At 40.3% G+C, this 13,651-nt stretch overlaps 1 protein-coding gene across 4 annotated transcripts in view; it reads left to right on the top strand.

Moving 5' to 3' along the window:
• Dpf3 (double PHD fingers 3) overlaps positions 1 to 13,651 on the top strand; it is a 259,655-nt gene that overhangs the window by 235,914 nt on the left and 10,090 nt on the right. The window contains exons 9-11 of one of the 4 annotated variants that reach the window (XM_078050466.1): positions 2,670 to 2,782; positions 4,443 to 4,471; positions 13,052 to 13,133. In XM_078050466.1, coding sequence (XP_077906592.1) covers positions 2,670 to 2,782; positions 4,443 to 4,471; positions 13,052 to 13,106 — 197 coding nt within the window. In that variant the 3' untranslated portion in view covers positions 13,107 to 13,133. Of the gene's footprint in view, positions 1 to 2,669; positions 2,783 to 4,442; positions 4,472 to 13,051; positions 13,636 to 13,651 lie in introns of those variants that run through there. The other 3 variants (XM_005321197.4, XM_078050467.1, XM_078050465.1) reach the window with 3 other exon arrangements.

Raw genomic sequence — 13,651 nt, 5'->3', positions numbered from 1 at the left:
CTGGCTGGGATGAATCATGTACATTGCATCACTTTCTAAATTCATTTTGGTAATTGGAATCTTTTAAATGTTCTGTTGAATCATTGCACCCAGAGGGACCTGGGAAGAGTTGTCTCCCTTTTCAATACATTGGACTATTTAAATAGCAATATAGGTATTCCTTGCTTTAAGAAAACTGAAGACCTGGAAAATTGAAATTTCCAAGTAAGTACATTAGAAACTGGTGAATAACTTACAAAGAGATCAAGATAGGAATCTATAAGTGAACTGCTTTATAGCAATGTACCCTTTTTTTCTTCCAACCTTGGATTGGAAATTCTGTATCTGTTATTTCTTACCTCCAAGGGTCTCAGGAATTAGTTCAGGGCACAAATAAAGAGTCCTAGCAGTAAAACTTAGAAATGAGCTTCACGCTCCTTAGAAACTTTTTCTTTTGTCCAATAGTATGCATTATTAAGTCATTTCCATGGTAGATAAGAAATCTTATTCTTGCAGTTTTATATGGCAAATGAGTTTTCCACTTTCTGGATAGAGGAAACAGACTTCTGATCTGGTATAGTGGCACTGACAGGAGGATTTAATTCTGGGCACAATATTCTCACCTGCCCATGGCTGTTTGCATGACTGCCCTGTCCTTTCCCTGGTCGAAAAGTTACCATACTCTTTCCATCATCCCCTTCTCTCCTCTCACATTTGAGTGGTAAGTCTTGAGTTCTGAGAAGCAGGAGCTCTGCAGCCAGAGTCCATCTTCTTAAGATGGGAACACACACACACACAAAAAGCCTGTGGGCATTTTTCACAGACTTCCAAGGAGTTTCCAAACCTGCCTGCTACCATTCTGTCCAAATTGATCTCAGAAAATGCCTTCAGAGCACAGCACAGTCTACGAGAACTTGGACACAGAGTTGGCTCTCAACAAACATCTGTGGAGTGTTGCTGGGTGCATGAAGCCCACGCACCAGGCCCGTCCCACCCACAGACCCAGCTCCAGATGCACAGGTCTGCCACCTTCTGAAATCACTGATCTTCCTTCCTCAGGAAGCAGGTGCTTCTAGAAAATGTTATTATTAGTTGGGTGTGTTTGCTCTGATCTGCCAACACTCCCCCACTCAGGGTCTTAATGGAGCAATGACAAGCTCAAGAACCTGTAGCAGGAACACAGTAAGCCAAATCCTCATTCTTGGGGTCTCTTCTTTTAGCTATGATCACCCCATACTTGCCTAGGTTGCCTCTTACCTCTGGCCCTCCTTCTGTTTCCTTTGCCGGTTCTTTCCTTTGATATTTGAATAGTTGAGTTCCCCAAAGTTCAGTCCTAGACCTTTTCCTCTCTTCTCCTTTCTTCTTCTCCTTTCTCCCCGTTCTCTTTTTCCTAGATGATTTCATTGATTCTTATGGTTTCAGTTACCACTTATTTAGCAAAAACTCCTAAATGTCTACCTCTGGTCTGCGAAATATTTTGTAATTTCCTACAAAGCTATCATTATTTCCAAGCAAATAGGTGAAAAGATCTTTTAAGATAAGAAAACACAAATAAAAATGTAAATCTTCAGGAAGAAAGGAGGAGAGGGGTTAGGGAGGGAGTAGGGAAGAAGGGAGGAAGGAGGGAAGGGAGGGAGGGACCCCCTTTTAGGTGAAAAGTGTGTTGTGAGGTGGACAGATTGCCATGAAACTTACTCAGACGAGGAAGATTATAGAAGGAACAGAGAGAGAGAATTGAGGAGAAGAGTCATTCTGTTTTGAGTGGGTTCAATTTGGGAAGTCTGTGAGATTTCCAATGGAAAGGTCAAGTGTGTGGTGGAACACATAGGTTTAGAGTTCAGGAGAATTGCTACTCCGTGAAGGTCTGAAAGGAAGACATACGCACCTCCTGTTGGGACATGGCTTGGCCCAAGGTACCTACCATATGGGATCCTGTCCTTGGAGGGCACTAGGTGGAGCTCACCCTAATTGCTGTCCCTGTCTAGAGTATCCTTTAAGGTCCAAATGCTCTCACATGAAAGAGGCAATCGGATGCACCATACAGTGGGGTTGGCAGAGCTGGAAGCTCTGGAGAAGGGTGATCCCCAACCCCTGCATCATTTCCTTCTGTAGTCCCTGGGACTGTTCAGGGCTTGGTCTTTTGCTAGTCCCATGGCTGTGAGCACAGACACTCTTGATAACAGTGTAATGCCACTGACTGCCTTTGAGCACCATCCCTGGAAGCCTTTATAGGATCTTCTGACCTCCTCCCCGGTATTCCAAGGCAGTGTGAACAGGAAGCCCCACCTAACCAATTACGTGTTCCTTCTGCCACGACGGAAGCTGGGCCTTGGGAGATACAGCTGGTGTCTCCGGGGGCTGCCGTATGCTGTGTGCTCTGCTCTCTCCAATAACCACTTTCTGCTCTCATCAGCTGAGCAGGCTTATGGGGGGGTGCATGGTTCCTTGAGTAAGCGGGGCTGGATGGCATTTATCCCTGGAAAGGGGATTAATGTTCATTTCTCCCTTTGGGCCTCCAACTGATGTAATGGGGAAGGGTTGGTGAGGAGAGTGGGGAGGGCCCTGTTTCCCAGCCTGGGTTACCCTGGTCTTTTTCCACACTGGGCCTAGATGTGTTTTTGGCTAGTGGTGTATGGGGGCGACAGGTCCGAGCCTCTGGCCCTAATGCTGCTGCTTCTGGTTTCCTTCAGGTCACCCGACCTGCCTACAGTTCACCCTGAACATGACTGAGGCTGTCAAGACCTACAAGTGGCAGTGCATAGAATGCAAATCCTGCATCCTCTGTGGGACCTCGGAGAATGACGTGAGTTTGGGGCTTTCCCTGTTGTTGGTGGGGGGGGGGTCCAAGTGGCTGGGAGTCCTCTGAAGGAAGGAGAGAAAGACGGACTCTCAGCCCTGGGTTCCTGAGGAAAACATCAGTGGGCCTTGTTTGCCTCCACATCCCTTGGGCCCCTTGTGCTACAGGGACTGTCGGTGCTCTTTGTGCCTTTGCCAAGAGATGCAGTAGGTGCCTGGCAGTGGCTGCCTGGATGGCCATTTGCCCTTGGGAACAACCTGGCCATGAGCCCTCCAGGGCTTAGTGTCTGACAGCGGGGACCATTGCTTATAGGTGGGTTGCTGGGTTGCGCTTGGTTGTTTCCATTGCATTCCACAGCGTCTGATCTCATTTGGCCTACAAAGTAAATATAATAATACAGAAATTTCAAAAAAAATTTTTGTTACGAACAATTTAAAACACACGAAAGTAAAATACTGAAACTGATGTAACCCAACACCAGCTTCAACAATGGTCAGTCGATGCCCGATCTTTTAGAAATACTACTACCTTCTTAATCATAGAACTTAGTCATAGTTCTAATATCTGTTCACTTGCCCATATGTCACCTGTATCTAAAAAAAGACAAGGACTTACTTTTTAACCAACCAACCAACCAGACGAACAAACAAAAACCCCCAAAATATTAACAGAGCTAAAAAAAAACAATAATTCCTTAATATAAACAAGTATCCAATAAGTTGCATTACAAGTATTTTTATTTGAATTGGAATCCAAGTAAGGCCCCATGCATTGTAATTAGTTGGTATATATTTGAGGTTCCTTTAAAAAATAGTGAGACCTTGTCTTAAAAAATAAAAAAGGGCTACAGATGTATGCAGTTCAGTGGTAAAGCATCTGTGGGTTAAATCTCCTATACTATATATATATATATTTTTTTTTTCTTTAAATAATGTATACTTTTCCCCTCTGTTAGTCATATTTTTGTCACTGTGACCAAAATACCCAAGAAGAACAACTTAGAGGACAGATCATTTATTTTCGCTCATAGTTTCAGAGGGCTAGTCCATGGTGGGCCAACTCCATTGCTCTGGGTACAAGGTGAGGCGGGCATCATGGTGGAAGGGCATGCTAGAGGAGCACTGCTCTATTCCTGGCAACCAGGAAGCAGAGAGTAGAGTGGCAGGGATGGGAAGGGCTCTGGAGAAGATGCACCCCTCCAGGGCGTGCCCCCAGTGACCTACCTCCTGCAGCCGTGCTCCCCGGCCTGCTGACCGTTCCATCCAGTCAGTCTATTGGACCTAGAAGGGGCTGATTAGGTCACAGTCCTCACAGTCCAATCACCTCACCTTTGAACATTCCTGTATCAACACAGGAGCTTTGGGGGGGGGGCACTCATATCCAAACCATATCACCCTCTACCTTGCTCTCTCTTGCCCACCTTCAATCCATTGTTGAAGAAATTATACCATTTGTTCCACAGAGTTCCCGTAACTGTATTTTACCGAATGCCTCCTTGTGGAGTTTGACATTTCTCCCCCGTCTCTGGTATTTCTTGTAAATTGGTAGTTAGAGCTAGAGGATTAATTCATGGTCTGTCTTTTTGTCTTTGTCCCTCTCTCCCCTCACCATCCATCTCTGTGTCTGTCTCCCCGTCTCTCTCTTTTCTGACAAGACTGCTTTGTAGATGATGATGATGTGTGCTTTTATCAGGAGGTATGTAAAATAGCTTTTCTTTTTGTGAGGTGACTCTATTGATGACCTTCAGTCGGATTGAGCATTTCATGAGGGGTTGCAAATAGTGAAATTTGTGTTTGAGAATTTCTTCTTTGTAAATGAGCTGGAGTAGTTCTACAAAGAGAAACTAACCCAAGCGTGTAGGTATAGAGTATATAGAAAAGGCAGGATAAATGCTTGCTTCTTTACCTTTACCAGTTTTCAAAATAATATGGTGGTTAAAATAACAATTCATGAAACACTCCAGAAAATAGAAATTATGGGATACCTTCTTAACATGATAAAATATTTAAACTTAGAACTAAAGCCAGTATCTTATTTAGTGGGGAAAGCACTAGGGGCATTTCCACTACGATTAGGAACCAGGTGAGGATGCTCATTATTCTACTAACTTCCAAATTATTCTAAAGGCTTAGCTAGAATAACTAGGTAGGAGAAGTCAATTAGAGACATAAGAATGGATAACAAAATACAAGTTGAGCCTTGCTAATTTAAAAATTTAAAATTCTCCAAATTATGAAAACTTTTAGTACCGACGTGACACAAAGTGGAAAATTCTATACCACAAAACTTTGTTTCACGCATAAAATTCTCAAAAAATATTACATGAAATTACCATCAGCTTATCGTGTATAAGCTGAAACATACGAAATGTAGATGAATTTTCCCCTCAGACTTGGGTCCCATTCCCAAGGTAGCTCATTAGGTACATAAAATATTCCAAAATCTGAAAAAAGTCTCAAATCTGAAAAAAGTCTCAAATCTAAAACACTTCTGGTGCTGCGTATTTCAAATAAGGGATACTCAACCTTTAGTAAAACTCTACTTTCAAATGACGTGATACTTTATCTGGAAAACGTTAGAGAATCGATGATAAAGATAACTCAAGCACAAAAAATTAACAGGATATAAAGGAATATACCTAGGAATCTTCATATATACAAAAAAATAACCAGTTAGAAAACATAATTCCAGTTATAACAGCAACAATAATAAATACAGAGGAATGTATTTAACAACAAATATGTAAAACCTATATGAGGAGAAGATTTAACTTTTGAAAAGACACAAAAAACAAATGTCAACATATACTGTGATCTTGGGTAGAATGACAGCATTCTTAAGATGGCAATTACTCCTAAGCTAATTTATGATTTTAATTTAGTTCAGGGCCAACAAGCATTTTTTTTTATGGAGTTAGATAAGTTGACACTTAAATTCATATGGAAAAACAAACATAGAAATACACAAGAAAAATGTTGGTTAAACAACCTATAATGGAAGCTGGTTCTACCAGACATGGAAACCCATGAGAAAGTCTCTAGCTGGAAATAGTATGATACGGATGCATGAGTAGGCAAATAGACCAGCTGGAATAGAATAGAAAGCACATCAATAGACCCACCTACGTATGGAAATGTACTATAGGATAAAGGTTGCATCTAAAATTCCCACGTCAAAGATAGACTTTTTAATGAATGGTGCTGGGACAATGGGGTAGCCATTTGGGAAAAGACAAAATTAGGTTCATACCTCGCACCAGACATAAGAACAGTCTCCAAATAGATTGGGAATCTAAATGTAGAAAGGAAAACCATACCATAGTAGAAGAAAACATGAGTGATTCCTCTTTATTCTAAATATAGGGAAAGGTTTTCTAGCTGTGACTTAAAATCTAGGAGCAATGAAATAAAATATTGATCAATTCAGTTCCATAGGATTATTTGCAAAGTAAAAAATATGATCTAGTCAAAAGGCAACTGATAAACTAAGAGGAAGTATTTGTGGTTTTTGTACCAAGGATAAAGGGCAAATGTCTCTAGTAGGTAAAGAACTCTTAAAAATGAGGAACAAAAGACTAGGGACCTGATAGAAAATGAGAAAAAAAAATGTGAAGAACTATTCATCAACTATATTAAAATGGACCTGAAACATGGGAAATAAATGCACTCAAAGAAACTCAAATTAAAAAAAAAAAAACTGAGATACAACTTCTTACTCATCTAGTGGGCAAAAAAGTTTTAAAAAGTATGACCCTATATTCTCTTGAAAGTATGGCAAACAGGTACCTTCATTTACTGTTGAAGGGAATACAAAGTGGGATAACCCTTCTGGAGGGAAATTTGGTAATGCTTAACAAAACCACTGGGTCTCCACTTTTGACTCAGCAGTTCCACTTACAGGAATCTATCCCCAACAGTATGGAAAAACATATGCAAAAGGTGATTTATGGTAGCATTGTTTATAATTACAAATTTTTGGAAACAGCCTCAATGTCCATGCACAGAAGAATGGTTGAATAAACCATGGACCAAGCATATGAAGCACTATACAGTTGTAAAAAAGAAGAAGAAGGGTGTCTATGAATTGGTATGGAATGACTTTCAGGATATATTATTAAGTGAAAAAAAAATCAAAGTAAAATCCAATATCTATCATGTCTGCCTTTATTATAAGAAAAAAAGTAGATGTAAGAAAATATACATCTATGCATTTGTGTAAAAGAAATACAGGAAGAATATAGGGGAATCCGGCAGAGAAAAAATGGTAAGATGGGAATAAGATAGTAGGGGTAAGGGAGAATCAACATTTCTTTGTGAATATATTTTTGTATAGCTCTGACTCTTAGAATCGAGATAAGGTTTTCATATATCTCCCCAAAAGATAAATACTTAGTCAACCAGGATGTGGAAAAGATGAAAATGTAATAAAAACAGTAACAAACAAATCCAACTATAATATAAATATATAACACAGCCATACTAAAGTGTGGGGAAAAGAACTACATTAAGTAATTTCTAAAAATAGTATTGTGACTCTGTATTATAAGGCTAAAAACAAAATAGCTGCACACAAATATGGTACTCTAGTTAGAAGATTTGTTTTCATTGGTATATGAAATAGTAATCATAAAACTACTCTATGTTCATGGCTAGGCTTGAACTAGTAACAATATTGTGGCCAGTGAGCATCAGATTTCTAAATGTCAGAGAAAGAATAACAAAGGAGGAAGGCTATATTGAACCCTGTGGCATTGGATTGGAATAGGAAGTATCAATATCAACTCATGTTTTTAAATATAATAATATATATACATGCCTGTGTTTATTTCCTAGAACTGTTGGAAAGGAGGACTGTACTAGCTTCATGTTACTATAAAAAAATACCTGAGGCAATGAACTTGTAAAGAGCAAAGATTTCTTTAGTTCATTGTTCTGGAGATTCCAGTCTCAGACCAGGTGGCCCCCATTTCTTTGGGCCTCTAATAAGGTTCTGGACAGGGAGCACATTTTGGAGAAAACCACTCACATCATGAACCAGAAATTAGAGAGCTCAGAAAATAACAGGGACCTACACCAACTTTTGAAGGCATGACTCCAATGACCTAAGAACCGCCCACCTGGTTCCACATTGTAAAGGTCAACGGCATCTCCCAATGTCACCACCCTGGGACCAAGCCTTTAACATCTAGACCTTTGGGAGCACTGTCCAAATTCAATTCATGGCCAGAAGCTAGAAGCAATGACCGCTCAGAAGCAATGAGAATGCATAGCACCCAGATGTTGGTTCTCAGTCCCATTCTTTTTTTTTTTTTAATTAGTTGCTCAAGACAATACAATGATCTTGACATATCATACATTTGATTCAAATAGGGTATGAATTCTCATTTTTCCACGTGTACAGATTGCAGGATCACATTGATTATGCATCCATGTGCATACGTACAGCAATCCTAGTGTCAGTTGTATTCTGCTGCCCTCCCTATCCCCCTCCCCTCCCATCACCTCTCTCTACCCATTCTACTGTGACACTTATCTCTCTCTCTCTCTCTTTTCCTTTCCCCCTCGCACCATCATATATGTATTTTGTATAACAATGAGGGTTTCCTTCCATCTTCCGTGCAATTCCCCTTCTCCCTCCCATTCCCTCCCACTTCTCTTCCTTGTTCAGTGGGAATCTTCGTCCCATTCTTAGTAAAAGGAACCAGACATCCTTGGAGAAATGGCTGATGCCAGGACTGGGGAAAAGGACACAGGATGAGCCTGAAGCATCTTGTGGTGTCAGAAAGGAAGGAAGCACTCAGAAACCAATAGGATATGTCTACAGGACACAGGAGTCAACCTGAAGGAAATCCCAGTGGTCAAATATAGGGAAATGTGAGAAACTAAATGAATAAAATAAACATCCACACTTATGTTTTTAAAAGTTGAATAAATAAATGAGTGGAGAGAAGGTAAGCGCTTCCTTAGTGCAGAATTCCAATGAATAAATGTAGAAGGAACAGGAAAATCATCATTAGGGAGACATCACATTTGTCGTTATTGCAAGCCATAACCATTAATTGATATAAAATTAGTGGGCAGAAAATGGGAAATGGGATATGTGCATCATCTCAAACTCTCTCTCCAACAAGATTACTTATTAATATATTATGAGGGGGGACAATAGTGGATTTACATGGAAAAAGTGGCAATGACTGCCTTATGATCACTGTTAACATTCCAAGTAGCAAGACATACCAGCGTGGACCACCCCCTGACCTGATGGACTGAGAAAGGCACAGCATAAATGCAATGGTGTTTTTGTCAAAAAAAAATGCATGCATATTTTAATCTTATGAGAAAAGATCCAGTTCAAACTGAATGACATCTACAGTCCCTGACCTGCACTCTTCAAAGTGCCAATGTCACGAAAGATACAGAAACTGAAGGAACATCACAGACTGAAGGACAAGAGGAAAACACAAATAAATGCAGTGTAGGATCCTAGGTTGGATCCCAGGACAAAGGACACAATATAAGTGAGAAAAGTGGTGAAATTAAAATAATAGACTATATCATACCAATAGTAATTCCTGTTGCCTGGTTCTACCGTGGTGATGTAAGATGATAACATTAGGGGAAGCTGAGTAAAGTGTTTACAGAATCTTTACCATTTTTTTTTTTTGCAATTTTTTCCCTTAGTTTAGAATTCAAAATAACTAAATTGAAAAATTGTGATATTTTTCTAACACCTCCCAAAGGAGACTAAGTGTTTAAGAATGCTATCTTTATGAACTCAAGGATTTAAATATATTTTATTTGCTTCAATCCATTATAGTTAAAATTGTTTTATCTTTGATCAGTATAAACATATTCAGGCTGGCAACTAAGTCCTTTGGACATGATCCTAATAACATTTGATAGCTTCTTTGCTTTCTTTTTTTTTGGAGGAGAGCAGTGGGGAGTATAAGGGATTGAATTCACTGAGCCACATCCCATCCCTATTTTGTATTTGATTTAGACACAGGGTCTCACTGAGTTGCTTAGGGCCTCGCCTTTGCTGAGGCTGGCTTTGAACTCATGATCCTCCTGTCTCAGCCTCCCAAGCCACTGGGAGCTTGCTTGCTTTCGAATATGTAAAGATATTGGCACATTTCATCCCATCAGACCTGAAATCAGCTAGTTCTCCAAAGACTCCTGGTCCTTTCAGTGGGCAATGGTCTATAGAGAACATAATATGGTTTTTGGAGGTGATAATTTTTACTGTTTATTATTGCCTAGGGACAATCTCAATGGATGGAGCTAGAAAATATTTTTTTGTGTGTTTTAAAGATGAAATACATCATGAATTTATGTTAACTTCCAGTTCATATCTAGCACCAATTGTGGAGATTTCATTTAACCTCATTGATTTTACATTTGTATTTTTCTTCAACCATATCAAAAATCTTGCTTCTCAATGATACCAACATTATTACTCATTTGATACACATGCAAAAGTTCTAGAATATCATCACAGTATAATTGCTGCTGGGTGCTGTGGCACATGCCTATAATCCCAGTGGCTCAGGAGGCTGAAATAGGAGGATTGTGAGTTTGAAGCTAGCCTCAGCAAAAGTGAGGTGCTAAGCAACTCAGTGAGACCCTGTTGCTAAATAAAATACAAAATAGAGCTGAGGATGTGACTCAGTGATCAAGTGGTGACCCTGAGTTCAATCCCCAATACCTCTCCCACCAAAAAAAAAATCCACACACACATATATGTATATATATATATATATATATATATATATGTAAGATATATAATTGCTGGAAAAAGTGCATATTTGCATTTATTTTTGTCTTTAACAAATATTCTACTAAGGAAGTACACTCAAATTACTTGTTTTAAAGTCACTTGGAATAGTTTTTGTGTGGTTATACCACCAGCTGGATCTGTAATTATATTCATTTTGGTATTTTTTTGTTGTGTTTTGTTTGTTTTATAGGGACATATTATAATTTAAATTTTGCTTAATGACTATGTAAAATATTTACTGGCTCTAAAATCAAATCTATGAAGAAATAATATACTCATGAAAATCTAGCTTGTATCCTTATCTATTCTATGCTTTTTCCTCACTCTGCTTATGGGTGATCATTTTTTTAAAAAAGTATGGCTTATCTTTTCATTTTGTTTAAGTGTAAGCATATATGCATGCATATGAATCCATAAGAAGATATGTTTTTTTTCACCCTACTTTTTTTCCACTGAATATCTTGGAAATAAGTTCAGAGCAATATATAGAGATGTATTCCTCATTCTTATAGCTGCATGGTTCTTCATCAGTTTATTCAACCAGTCCTTTATTGACAGACATTTAGGTTGATTGTGGTCTTTGCTTTACAAACTGTTAATGTGCTTTTCTGTTGTTGTTGATGTTGACTTGGCAGAGTCTTAGGAAAGGGTTCGGGGAAGGAGTGTGGAGTCAGGAGGTTGCTTGGGCATTAGGGCCTCCTAACATGTAGGAATTTCCCTACATATCTCAGAATAAGATTCCCATTCTACTGAAAATGTAGCCATAGGTGGACCCTGGTTCTTAGACACATGGTAGTAAGATGTCCTTAAATTATGTTTTTCATGAAGTTAGCATGATCTGGAGGTTCTTGGTGGTTTTGATGGAGGAATTAACCTGAAAAAAAAAAAAACGGAAAAGAAGAGAAAATGGTGCTAGTCAGTGATCAACCTGTGAAAAATGCATTTCAACTGCCCGAGACCTGATTTTACTCTGGGAAAGTCCAATCCAATCCAGGGTATTCTATCTTCTTATAGTTCTCATATGATCCCTAGAGTAGGGATTATTGATGTCTTTAGGACATTACTAATATCGTTTCTGCCAAGTCCCTTGCTAATTTTTTTTTGTCTCCATCCTAACTTCTCTCCTGTTACCCCTTAAGCATATCACCATATACAGCTTTCTTCAGCTCTGATATCATGCTACAACGTTTGGGGAGTAAACCATCATGCCCTGGTTTTCATCCTACTTCTTGGACTGTGCTTCTTAGTTTCTTTGTTCTCTTGTCTCTTAAATTGGTGTTCCCCAACTTGTCCTTCTCAGCAACCTCTGTGGGTTAATTAATTTCAGATAATTCAATGAAAGCTATAGGTGTACTCTTTCCTTAGGAGGAAAAAAAGTACGTTTCTACCTATAAACAAAATTTTGCATATCATTTCAAAGGGTTCATGGATACCCTTCTACGAGCATCAATTCAATGACATCTGCTGTCCACTCTAGGACCTTCATTTGCCACCTTTGTCCTGTATCAATGACTTCCAAATCCATATCTCAGGTCCAGACTTCTCTACAGGCCTCCAGCTGCCTCCGGGTTCATCCCTACGAGGTGATCAGGAGATTGGTAGCTGACATTCCCCTCTGCTTCCTATGGGCTCACTCTCCAGCCCATCTCAGTGGGTACTCTGTCATTTGGCTTGCTGACTAAGTCTCAACCTCGAAGACATTCTTGATTTCTTCACTGTCACTCTCCACATCTAATTAATGACTTTTAAATGGAACAAAACCCACTTCTTTCTTCCATGCCGCAGTCTTACTTCAACCCACCATCCTCTCTCACTTCAGTGGCTAGAGCAACCTTCTAACTGGTCTCCTGGCCTCAACAAACACCCTCTCCCCTGATCTCACCTGCGTTCCAGCCTCCAGCCTGGGAGAAGGCTTTTGGAAGTTGAAGAAGGGTACTGCTTGCTTTTTTCCTACATCCGCATAATGAAACCCTGAAGAGGTTTTGTGTTTTCACGAAGCTTACCACCAAGTATAGCTGTCGTCTGCTTTTCAGATGGAAAGAGTAGAGACTGGAGGACTTCAGTTAAAAATATCAAATATTTAAAGTATTTTCTATATACGAGGCAATCATCATGGGAAATAGAAAAATGCATAAAATTAGTTTTCTGCCCTTTGGAAGCAGCGTTATTTGCTATAGGAGTTTAGAAGAATAAGGAATCCCTTTAAACTTGGACGTGAGTGGGTAGTTGAGGAAGGCTTCTTGGAGGAGGTATGAATTGAGCAGGACCCTAGGGTGGGGATAAGATGTGTACAGCTTGGGAGTCAGAGAGGGAAATCTAGATACGGACAAAGCATGAGCCATGTCCAGGGGACAATGAGGACTCCAGAGTCACCTGGGAAGGGGAACCCAGTGAGGTTGATCTCTGGAAACATGGCTGGAGGGATGAGTGGGGGCCAGATTATTGGCCCCAAATAATCGAATCTCTCTCCTCCCTTCTGCCTACTCTGTATTCTGCCAGGACCAGCTGCTCTTCTGCGATGACTGTGACCGTGGCTATCACATGTACTGTTTAAATCCCCCAGTGGCAGAGCCCCCAGAAGGTAATGACAATGAGGCCAACAGTCACAACAACAGCTACTCCTCCTACCACTTCTTGAGCCCTTTCTGTGGTGCAGGCCTTGAGCTAAGGGCTTTTCATGTCTTGTCTCATGTAACCGTCACAACCCCATGAGGTAGGTACGAACGACTGCGACTAGCATGTTACGCACGAGGAAACTGAGGCACGCTTCCACCAGCTGAAATTCCAACCTGAGGGCCCAAGAGGTTGAGACAGGTGGTTGAGACGCTGGGGAGGTGTGAGCATCCAGGAAAAAACGGCCCAGGCCCAGAGAGGTGGGTGAAGAGGCGTGACCAAGAAGTGAGGGTCTTTATGATGGGTTAGCCGATCGTCTCTGAGCACGCACTTTCTGCTGAGTGGCAGATGCCAGCTTGTTTTCAGGACGGAGACTGGGCCTCTTATGAGCGTTGAAGAAAATCAGGGTTTGTAAGAAGTTAGGGCCACCGGGCTGGGCCTCCAAAGTTAGAGAGGGGATGCTGCTAATGCCATCTTGTGTCTTAT

This window comes from Ictidomys tridecemlineatus, chromosome 5, assembly GCF_052094955.1.
Source record: "Ictidomys tridecemlineatus isolate mIctTri1 chromosome 5, mIctTri1.hap1, whole genome shotgun sequence".
Lineage (NCBI taxonomy): Eukaryota > Metazoa > Chordata > Mammalia > Rodentia > Sciuridae > Ictidomys > Ictidomys tridecemlineatus.
This window is presented reverse-complemented; position numbering and strand designations above follow the sequence as displayed.